Source organism: Nyctereutes procyonoides, unplaced genomic scaffold, assembly GCF_905146905.1.
Source record: "Nyctereutes procyonoides isolate TBG_1078 unplaced genomic scaffold, NYPRO_anot_genome, whole genome shotgun sequence".
NCBI classification, from domain to species: domain Eukaryota; kingdom Metazoa; phylum Chordata; class Mammalia; order Carnivora; family Canidae; genus Nyctereutes; species Nyctereutes procyonoides.
In genome coordinates this window covers 8,606,177-8,616,748 of record NW_026575155.1, presented here as the reverse complement: position 1 = coordinate 8,616,748, position 10,572 = coordinate 8,606,177, and the positions used below count along the sequence as shown (strand labels likewise).

At 49.5% G+C, this 10,572-nt stretch overlaps 1 protein-coding gene across 2 annotated transcripts in view; it reads left to right on the top strand.

Annotated features, from left to right (window-relative positions):
• The first annotated feature begins 682 nt into the window (after positions 1-682).
• RUNX1 (RUNX family transcription factor 1) overlaps positions 683-10,572 on the top strand; it is a 249,654-nt gene continuing 239,764 nt past the window's right edge. The window contains exons 1-2 of one of the 2 annotated variants that reach the window (XM_055313394.1): positions 683-776; positions 898-1,014. In XM_055313394.1, the coding sequence (XP_055169369.1) occupies positions 957-1,014 (58 nt within the window). In that variant the 5' untranslated portion in view covers positions 683-776; positions 898-956. The remainder of the gene's footprint in view (positions 777-897; positions 1,015-10,572) is intronic. The other variant, XM_055313393.1, reaches the window with a different exon arrangement.

Here is a 10,572-nt window from a genome sequence, read left to right as displayed (position 1 = left end):
TTTCTCTCGACTTCACAATATCAGCAAGTTGCTAGACCCCCGTAGGGGTCAGACGCTCCGCAAAACATTTCCTTTTATTTTGTTTTTCCTTTTATAGTTTCACTTATGCTGTTATAGTCTTTACCAAGGGCTGGATTCTCCTGAGCGGATGCCCGGCTCTGCTTAAGTGATGGGATCCACATCCTGTCTGAGCAGCAGCCTGATGCCAGGGTTGAATTACTATTGAATAAGCAGCAATGAAATTGTTATCAAAATAATCGGTCGTTCCAAAAACCACAAATAACAACAACAGGACCCAAGTTGTACTAAATCAGCAAAGACCATCGATATAATAAGAGACTGAGTCACTTTTCTCTACAACCCCTCTCTTGCAAACTCTACTCGGCTATTTTCTTGCACAGCCTGGAGGAGGGCAGGTGGGGGGAAGGAAGGGCATGGCTCAGAAAGTAAAAAAAAAAAAAATTGACATCACTTAAGTCACATGATTGGCAAGAACCAATTAAGATGGGCTGTGGAAAGGGGAACAGTTAAATTTGTAATTTGGGTTGTGTGAAAACTTCTTTGGGCCTCATAAACAACCACAGAACCACAAGTTGGGTAGGCTGGCAGTGTCAGAAGTCTGCGCCCGGCATAGTGGTCAGCAAGCAGGACGAACCACACTGACTGCAAACCACAGGGTTTCGCAGAGTGGTGAGCATCACCAACCCACAGCCAAGGCGCCGCTTTTTTTTTTTTTTTTTAAATCTTGAACGATTTGAATATTTGTTTTCGCAAAGGTACCTTTTTTCATAGGGCTCGGGGAGCCCCAGAGGGATGGGGGGAGAAAAAAAAAGGTGCAAGGAGCCACGGTTGGGCATGAGGTTGCAACAGTGACCTTTCTTGGTTTTCACTCCAAAGGTAAAAGAAATCATTGAATCCCCCGCCTTCAGAAGAGGGTGCATTTTCAGGAGGAAGCGATGGCTTCAGACAGCATATTTGAGTCATTTCCTTCATACCCACAGTGCTTCATGAGAGGTGAGTACGCTCTGGTCTCTTGATACCTACTTGGGCTCAGCTTTGCAGATAACGAAATGGCAGCCTGTTGGGACCCGGTGCTCGGAGCTGGGGCCGATTTCCCCGTCTGTTTTGTGGAAAGAATTCAAACGCGGGCGTATGATTACAAGGCTATTGGATTACTTATTCATCAGATGGCAGCTCTTCAGCAATGTTTTAATAAATACTTAGCTAAGCTGTTGAAGTGTTCGGTCGGTGTGTGAGAACTTTGTCAAGTGCAAGTAAGTTGGGCTGCTCCTGATTAAAGTCCTAGAGATTAGAGAGAGCTTGCAAAGGAGCTCTCCGGGTTTTGCTTCCTGCCCCTTTGCCTGCAAGGACTGTGGCTGAGTGTCCCCCACCTGGCCTGCCACCGGCCCCGCATCGCAGCCTGCCCCGGGCTCCAGGGGGCACATGTGCAGCTGGCCAGGGAGGGGGGGCCGGGGCCAGCGCAGGGCGGAGGCGGAGGGAGGCTGGCAGACACACGCTAGACCAGGCTGGGGACCTCAGGGGCCCAGTGGCAGCTCCGTTGTCCCCTAAAGGCAGAGAGTGCAGGAGACAGGCGCATCTGCCTGCGTTACAACCGCCCGGATGGGGCCACGCTCCTGTTCCCTGTGGCCTCCCGTTGCACAGAGGCAGCCAGCATCTTCTTTCAAGGGAAGAGGAAAAAAAAAATGCAAGCTGTCGTGTACAGAGGTCTCTCTCGCAGAGAGCAATGAAGACGTTTCCTAAGTCAAGCGTTGTCGCAGCTCGGGTCATTAGATTGTGCGCTTCCTAATAGGAACAGCCAGTGCGGAAAACCCGTCTGCAGTTTTGCAAGCGGCCTCTCGAAATGTGCAAAGCTGCAGGGAGGCTACAGCCAGGAGCGTGTGGGTCCGTGTGTGCGTGTGCCTTCTGCGGATCGCTGGTGGGAAAAGAGGGCCGAGCTTAAGCAAACAAAAATAATGACATAAAAATGTCATGAAGCCATCGCAGTGTGTCGGGGCACGCACTCTGACCAACGCCTGCGAAATGTGGCTTGATGGTTTGGCACAGCCGGCGTGGAGTGGGACGGGACGGGGGAATAATTAATTTTCTGGCTAGAAACTCACGCGCGCACCCAAATAGTATCTGTGACTCATTATTTATTCATACAGCCAAATGAGCAGGGGAATGCAGAGGCCTGCCAGCCACTTTGTCACAACAAATGCTGTTGTGAATGCCACAGAGCCTCTGTGTTTCCGGGTCCCTGAAATGTAAAAACTTGACAAAGCTTGTGTGTGTGTGTGTGTGTGTGCGTGTGTGTGTGTGTGTGTGTGTGTGTGTGTCTGTGTTGAGGGTCCTGGGGGAGGATTTCAGGAGAAGGGGAAGAAAGCAAGTCATTAACCGATTCAAAGCTTCAAATTAGAGGGTTTGCAAGTGCTTCTTTACTGGCAGCTGAGGACATTTTAGTGAAGTTGAATCATGCGACGTGCGTGAGTCACACGTCCTTGCAGCCGTGCAGGGCTCCCGTGGCAGAGACGGCGGCCGCTGGTGAGAAGCTGTGAACTGCTCCCTGGCTGCATTTCCTCTGGGCCACGAACAAGAAAAGGAAGCAATATTCGTAGAATAACAGACAGAAAGATCTTCCTGCCTTTGCTCTGCTTTCAATACCCTCCCGGCAATTATTGTTTCCTATTTTATCAACTCAGGAAGGCAGATGCAGGAAATTTGAAAACATTCCACCGGGCCATAGATCGGACTGTGTGCGTGGAGCGGGGCTGCCTGTGAAGTTAGTTGTCCTTACTGGCCAGACAGCAGAGACGGTGAAGGGACCCAGGGCCCTGCTCGAGCGCCAGGAAATAGAAAGCGCCCAGGCTCTGACGTGGCCCCTGTGCTGATGGAAGTCACCCAGCTGGCCCAGGTCAGGCAAAGGGGCAGTTTGCTTTCAAGGGAGCGGTGCAGAGAGAGCCCCGAGGGCCCAATCGGGTCTCAGAAGGCCTGATGGAAAAAGGCCTTTTTCATTGTGCACCCCTTCAGCTCAGGAAAAGGAACTTGGGGGCTTTTATGATCTCTTACTTAATAATATCATATCGAGATTTAACGTCAGAGAACCAAAGCGAAATCTTGGCAATTTCCCAGTTACTTTTATCAAGGTGATCCACCAGTGTGAGGGTTTACACTGCCCGGGATAGGCATGCACACTCAGGGGCGCCAGAGAGGAGACAACATGTCACTGCTTTTTTTTTTTTTTTTTAATTTTTATTTTTTAATAATAAATTTATTTTTTATTGGTGTTCAATTTGCCAACATACAGAATAACACCCAGTGCTCATCCCGTCAAGTGCCCCCCTAAGTGGCACTGCTTTGGGTGCCATTTGGGCCCCGCCTGAGAGCGTGCTGCTAGGAGAATCGCGGCTGGTCACCTCCAACAGATTGTTCTGAGTTTTTAAACTGCATTCCCATAGACTGGCCATCAGTGGTGCTCAGGCTCACAGTCACTCCTGGCTACGTATAATTTATAGTGAGTGCCCCCCCCCACACACACACACACCCACTGCAGCTAGGAGCTGGAGGGGGAAAACAACATCTTGTTTTCTTCCTGGGATGGTGTTTTATCAGTCCGTGCAATCCTCACAGAAGGAAACACATAACTCATTTTGGGCGAGGTACCCATGTGAACCACGGGGGGTGGAGGGAGAGGCGTGAGACCAAGCACCCCATTGTTCCCTTGTGTGTGAGAGGCAAGCCAGGGTCTGAAAGAGGGCATGCAAAGCGAATGTGGTCAACCACAGAGAGCACCGCTCCTTTCCCACCACACCGCACCAGGCTCTCGCTTCGTTTGCTTGGGTGAGGAGGGAAGACGCGATGAAAATCGCCTGGGATGAACACCTGTGGTTCGCGACGGGACGTTCTTGCAGAACCCCGGCTCGTGTCCTCTCACGGGGTGCAAGGTGTCGGCCCGAAGAGCGGCGGTATGTGTGGAAAGGGAAAGCGGTGGCACACGTATACTCTTGCAAAATCCCTCAGGTAGCCTTGCTCTTAGAAGTGGCTTAGTGGTCTATGCAAAGCCTGAATGCTAATATGCCTCTGAGTTCCTAGAACCACAGGTAGAAATCTCAGCAAGGCTGACTCACCACTGTCTTCTTGGAGGTGTCTTTCAAAGGGAATGGCAGCCCTGAATGTATGAAGCGCGCTCCTCTGTTAGCATCCCCTCTGGCTCGACTGAAGAGTCGGGATCACAGAAAGCCATAGATTAAACCGGGTACCCGTAGTTAAAATGCGTGAGGCCTGTGTGGTTTTTCTGGGGCTGCCATAACAACGTACCCCAGACCGAGTGGCTTAAGCCTCCGAAGCGCCTTGTCTCAGGATGCTGGGGGCCAGAAGTCTCATGCAGAATCACCGTGTAGCTCTATTATTGAAGGTTTCAAGGTGTCAGGAGGATTGGTTTCTTCCAAGGCCTCTCTCCTTGGCTCCTCTCTGTGTCCTCATGTGGTCTTCCCCCATGGGTGTCTGTGTCCCAATCTCCCCTTCTTATAAGGGCACAAGACCTCTGGCATCCGATCTCATTTACTAGCCATCACCTCTGTAAAAACCCAATCTCCAGGGATCCCTGGGTGGCGCAGTGGTTTGGCGCCTGCCTTTGGCCCAGGGCGCGATCCTGGAGACCCGGGATCAAATCCCACGTCGGGCTACCGGTGCATGGAGCCTGCTTCTCCCTCTGCCTGTGACTATGCCTCTCTGTCTCTCTCTGTGTGACTATCATGAATAATTAAATAAAATCTTAAAAAAAAAAAAAAAACCCAATCTCCAAACACAGTCGCGTTCTGAAGTGCTAGGAGTCAGGACTTCAACACAGGAATTTTGGAGGGGACGTGGGGCAGCCCACGATGTGCCTCTTAGCAGGTCTGACTCCCTCGGGCCCACAAGGACACGGTGCCCTTCCGAGCTGCTCTCCCAGATGTTGAAGAATCAGACCCGAGCCCCCTCTGTACAAAACGGAGCCTCACGTCTTCAAACTGCCCACGCATTTTGAAACTAAGAAAAAAAAAGGTGCTAAAAATCCATCCAAAGTCATAATCACACCCTTCGCCATTTCGTTTCTTTGCACGCTAACAAACCTTTGGAAATGATGAAGCGATTTTGAAATGTTTAAGCTTTAAAAGAGCAGAAAGCAGTGTCCCAAAGAAGCCATGCCTGGGTTCTGCTCTCTGCAGCGGGATTGTCCCCGTATTTCAGAACCCTAGGGAGACGCGCACCTGTAGGGGGCAGAGGGGTGGGGGTGCGGGGCTGAGGAGGCCCTGCACCTGCTTACACACCGAGTGCAGGCACAGTCAACAACCAGTAGCAGGAGCATCTGCAGAAACAGCCACTGATCCAGGAGCTAAACTAGGCAAGAAGCCTTTGGGAGCTTTTGGAAAGAAATTAGTAGCTGGGAGATTCCTTTGTTCCCTTGAAATAGGTCTGAAGTGTGTGCTGAGAGAAGACCTGGGCCTGCAGTGAGAAAGCAAGGTTGGGTCTGATGCAGAGGCCACCACACACAGGGACTTTATTAGAGCAACCAGGGCTCGGCTGGGCACGAGGTAGAGGACAGAGGCCCGGAGTTTATGGGAACAGGCGATGTTGGAAGAAGGGGGGTGGGGGGAGGCGGGTGGACGCAGAGCACACAGCCCAGTGATGATGGACTTCTCTTCTCCTGACTCCAACCAAGTAGCTTCCCTCCACAGCCTCGGTTTCTTTCTTTCTTTCTTTCTTTTTTAATATTATTTATTTTTTTAAAGATTTATTTATTTATTTATGATAGACAGAGAGAGAGAGAGAGAGAGAGAGAGAGAGAGAGAGAGGCAGAGACACAGGAGGAGGGAGAAGCAGGCTCCATGCCGGGAGCCCGATGTGGGACCCGATCCCCGGACTCCAGAATCGCGCCCTGGGCCAAAGGCAGGCGCTAAACCGCTGAGCCACCCAGGGATCCCCGAGCCTCGGTTTCCTAGTCCACAAAACGTAGTAGTAGTAGTTCCTCTTGGGAAAGTAGTTGTGTGGCCTGAATTAAGTAACCTGTGCAAAGAGCTCAGCACAATCCCACAAACGGGCAGTAAATGTTAGCCTTGGCTATCCATGTGGGGTGATCTCAGATGACACTGTGGGAATACAGAGGTCACAGGGTCCCAGAGGATGCCAGGGGAGGCTCCCTGGAGAAAGTGACACAGGGACTGGGGAAAGGAAAGGGTGGCCTTCGTGGAAGGGGGTACAGCTGTACAGCATGGGCAAAGGTCAAGCGGCAGGAACCCCAGTGGGCTGGGGGGCTGCTAAGTAAGTCAGCCTGATGGCTTTTCTTATGGGCAGGTCACCCTCGCTTTACCGCAAGGACCCACACAGAGGACAGAAGACGAGCCTGGGCCCTGGATAGAGCTCGGCTGAACAAGGGTAGCTTCTGAGTGTGGAGGTTATTGGGAACGTGTTGTGACCTCAATCTTGGCAGCTGTGTCTCCTCCTTGAGAGCCCCGGTGTCACTTTCTTTTCCTCAAAGTCCTTCTTAGAGTAAAAGCCATGTGCCCTTGGAGCACACGCGAGTCCTCCAGGCCACCAAGAGGCTGCCTGCTTCCGTGCTTCTCACGACATTTCTGATCCTGTACTTTTACCAAAGCCCAGAAGGGCAGCCCCCACCCCCCACCTCCCCCCACTACCCTCCACCACCCCCACCCCACCCCAACCCCGCTCCTCTGGTTGGGGGAGGCAGCAGAAGCCAGCACAGGAAGCTCGAGCTCATTTTCAGTTTCTCAGGTAGCTGCCTAGTGACCTAGATGAGTCATTAAATGTCTGTCTCTCCTTCGGGTTCTACAAAAGGGGCTAGTGATGTTCTGGACGCGCTTGCCTCCGAGTTAACAGAGTTCCTGTTTGAAATCTTTGAACGTGCCAGAGAGCGACTGCGGCACATCACAAATGTTCACAGCTTCACAACACGAAGTGACTTTTTTTTTTTTTTACTTTTAATTATTTTTCTACTTCCTGATAGGAAATGGTCATCTGATCATTTCACCCACACGAAGCATTTTTCCCACATTGGCTCAAAAAATGTTCCAACTCCTACTCTTTAGAGAATTCTCCAGAAGCTGCCCTGCTACCTGAACAGATATCACGATCTGCAAAACACTTTCCCTGCAGCTATGGTTCCTTGAGGTCCCCCCATCCCTTAGCCTTGGTGCCACCAATTCCCTGCGTTACCCTTTTTTGCTGAGTAAAATAAGCCTTAAGAAATGTGTCTTTCTTGGCCTGTCTCTTACCCTTCAAAAAAGAAGAAAAAAAATGTCATAACTATGATGGCCCAGAGCTGTCAAAAGGAAGCATTTCCTTTAAGAGCTTTACAGATCCTGAACATAACCAGGGAGAGCTTTAGGAGAACTAGGGGTGGTGGTTCCTGTACAGGAAACAGAACTCAAAAGCCTCAGGACACCTGCGTGGCTCAGTGGTTAAGCATCTGCCTTCGGCTCAGGTCATGATCCTGGGGTCCTGCGATCGAGTCCTGCATCAGGTTCCCCGCAGGGAGCCTGCTTCTCCCTCTGCCTATGTCTCTGCCTCTCTCTCTCTCTCTCTCTCTCTCTCTCCGTGTCTGTCATGAATAAATAAATAAAATCTTAAAAAAGAAAAAAAAAAGAATTCAGAACCCTCACTCAAAACCCTTTGGCATGCTGGAAAGGTCTGCTTGGTCACTCCTCTGGATTGCAGACTCCCCCCTTTGTCAGAGAGACACACTCTCATGCTCTCTCAGCTTTGTGAGTCGCTCGCTGTCCCTTCTTCCCCTCTCGTCTCCTGATAACACCGAACGAGGCCGAGAAGGGAGAGAGGAGTTGAGATAGAGGAATGAACCCTGAATCCAAAAGATGATGGCAGTGATGCATTTTACCACAGTGACATAAAAACTTGTAAAGCTCTTGCTAGGGTTTATCAGTGAGAATTATGTTTGGCTGCGCATTTAGGAAAATTTGACTCTCGCAGCTTGGGTGGCTGGGTATTGGCTTGTCTGCTGTGGCAGGCAGTTCAGGAGCACGGCCCCACGGCTAGTTCGGTGGGGCCTGGATGCTCCTGTGTTTTGGCCTGAACCTCAGATCTGTCCAGGCAGGAAGGAGATGCAAGGCCTCAACCCCTTCTCTTTGTGAGGCTCTTTTTCTTCAGGAAAGGAAGCCCTTCTCTGCAAACTTCCCCTTATATATCTTGTAGGCCAGACCCATGTCACAAGGCCTGTAGCTGGCAGGTGCCTGGGACAGAGGAGTTGTCTCTTTCCCGCTCTAAGAGCAGAGGAGAGCTGAGGGGAAGGTAGCTGGACCTCCGTGCAGCATCTGCTATGACAGCCAAAGCTGCTTCTAGACCGACTGCCTCCCGATGACATCTCATCTCATTTGTCCCAACCCTTTCCGTGTCAGCAGTGCCTTGAAAATACACACAGAGAAGCCCCGAATTCTCTAAGTTGTGGATGGAAGGTCAGGGTGGGGCAAGGCGATATTTATTCCTGGTTTACTGACAGCAAAACAAGCAAGAGATGGGATGGGGCAGGGCCGGGAGCTGCTGAATGGAGTCGAGGCCACACCTGTGTTCTTTGTCAAAGACAGAATCACATTTGCCTCCCCTGCGAGAGAAGAAAGGCACACAACCTCTTGTCCACAGCCGTGTGCTCGTATAAGAGCCACCACACCTGGCCTTGGAGCTGGCGTATCTGCCAGTAACTGGAAATAGCTCACTTTTCCCTGGCCCTCACTCTTCTGCATCCTCAAACCCCATGGCCCAACACCCCACAACTTATTTATTTATTTTTTTTTTTAAAGAGAAAATCCTTTTCTATGGAATTTCTTGAGGCAGCGTTTATTCCTTTTAAGTTGCCCTCCTTAAACTCTACTTCAAGATATTTTTATCTTTGATGGAACTATGAGAGCCAGATAATAACCCTCTATCTAGGAGATAGAGCACTTATTCCCACCTTGTATTTCTGCAAAGTGATAGATTATTTCTACTTCGTAATGACCGGCCCTGTCTGCTTCCTCAGTTCCGATGCAGAGCTATCTCCCTGCAAGTCAATGCTTCATTAAGACCATATATATATTTTTTTTTCAGTTTCTCCGTGACATGTGAAATAACATAAATCTTTCATTTTGTTGTGCTGTAAGATCGGTGTGCACTTAGAGAATCATTGATTTTGTGAATGTCAATGTCCTCGCGGTCCATGGTCTATATGTGTCTATTTTCACATGGACTCCTTTCTCAATAGCGTGCTCTCCCAGGCATTTTAGGAGCCCAAATGTAAAAGGTCACCCAAAATAGAAATCTTAGTTGGCTAGTTGGGTTTACCCAACGGATCTCCTGATTTCAAAACTGATGCTTCTTTGTATAAACTCACAGTCCATGCTAAATTGATTCTAAATCAAGGACTCGACTTGCCAAATCTTGAAACCCTTTCAATTGAAAAAAAGAACTACATGATGGCTCTGACATTTTGCAAAGCTTCTACTTTACCTTCCTTGCTAGCTATCCTGGTATTTGAGATGTCCTCTGCAAAGACTACGACCCCTAAAAAGAATCTTTTCTCATCTCTGATGGAGAACGAAATCATAAGACAAGCGATCAATCCAGTATAGCCTGGAAGCAGGACTTGCAAGACTTGCTTCCAAAGCAAGGCTCTGTCTCTCCCTTTCCTCGAGAGCTATATTAGTTCTGAACAATGCTTGGGTTCTTCTGGAGATGTATAGGATTTCAGACATTATTTTTTCCATTATTAGATCTTAAAGAAATATCTAGAAAATATTACAGTCAGTTTGCCAGATAAGGGCATGTTTAAAAGAGCAAATGAATCACTTAGAATCCCATACATACTGCATGGTACTCTGTGGTCACGGGCCACCCTGGAGCGAGCTTCCTAAGGGAGGCTAAACAGGTTGTCAGAGCTGCTCTCTCATTGCTCAAGGTAGAAGCAATTTCCTTTTGCAATGCAAAAAATTTTAGCATGCATATCCTTCAATGGTCATTTTTTATTTTAGCCTCAAAATGTGCAAAAGCGGGATGCCCGGGTGGCTCAGTGGTTGAGCGTTTGCCTTTGGCTTAGGGCGTGATCCCTGGGGTCCTGGGATCGAGTCCTGCATAGGTCTCTCTTTGGGAACCTGCTTCTCCCTCTACCTATGTTCCTACCTCTCTCTGTGTGTCTCATAAATAAAGAAAAATTTTAAAAAATCTTTTCTAAAGAGAAGGTTGATAAACTGAAATATATTGGCCTGGGGGGCCATTATTTTTTCTGGGATCAGTTTTAACACCAACCGCAATTTGCTGCCCTTTATCACATAGCTTCTGCTGACCTTTGAACTATGTGCACCAAGCCCCTCATTCCACACCGTGTGCCGGCAGCCTCTGTGCAGCCCCATCCACCTCCCCAGCAGTCATAGCTGGACTTGACACTCACCCACTTTGCAAGAGCATAATGTGTAAAAATCAGGAACTGTGTATATGTATAAAATCCATGCGAATGGGTTACAAGCAAACTGCTACGAGGAGGTCAAGGACCGCTGCACCCTGGCAAAGAAACTGGGTACAGTGCCGTCATCTCTG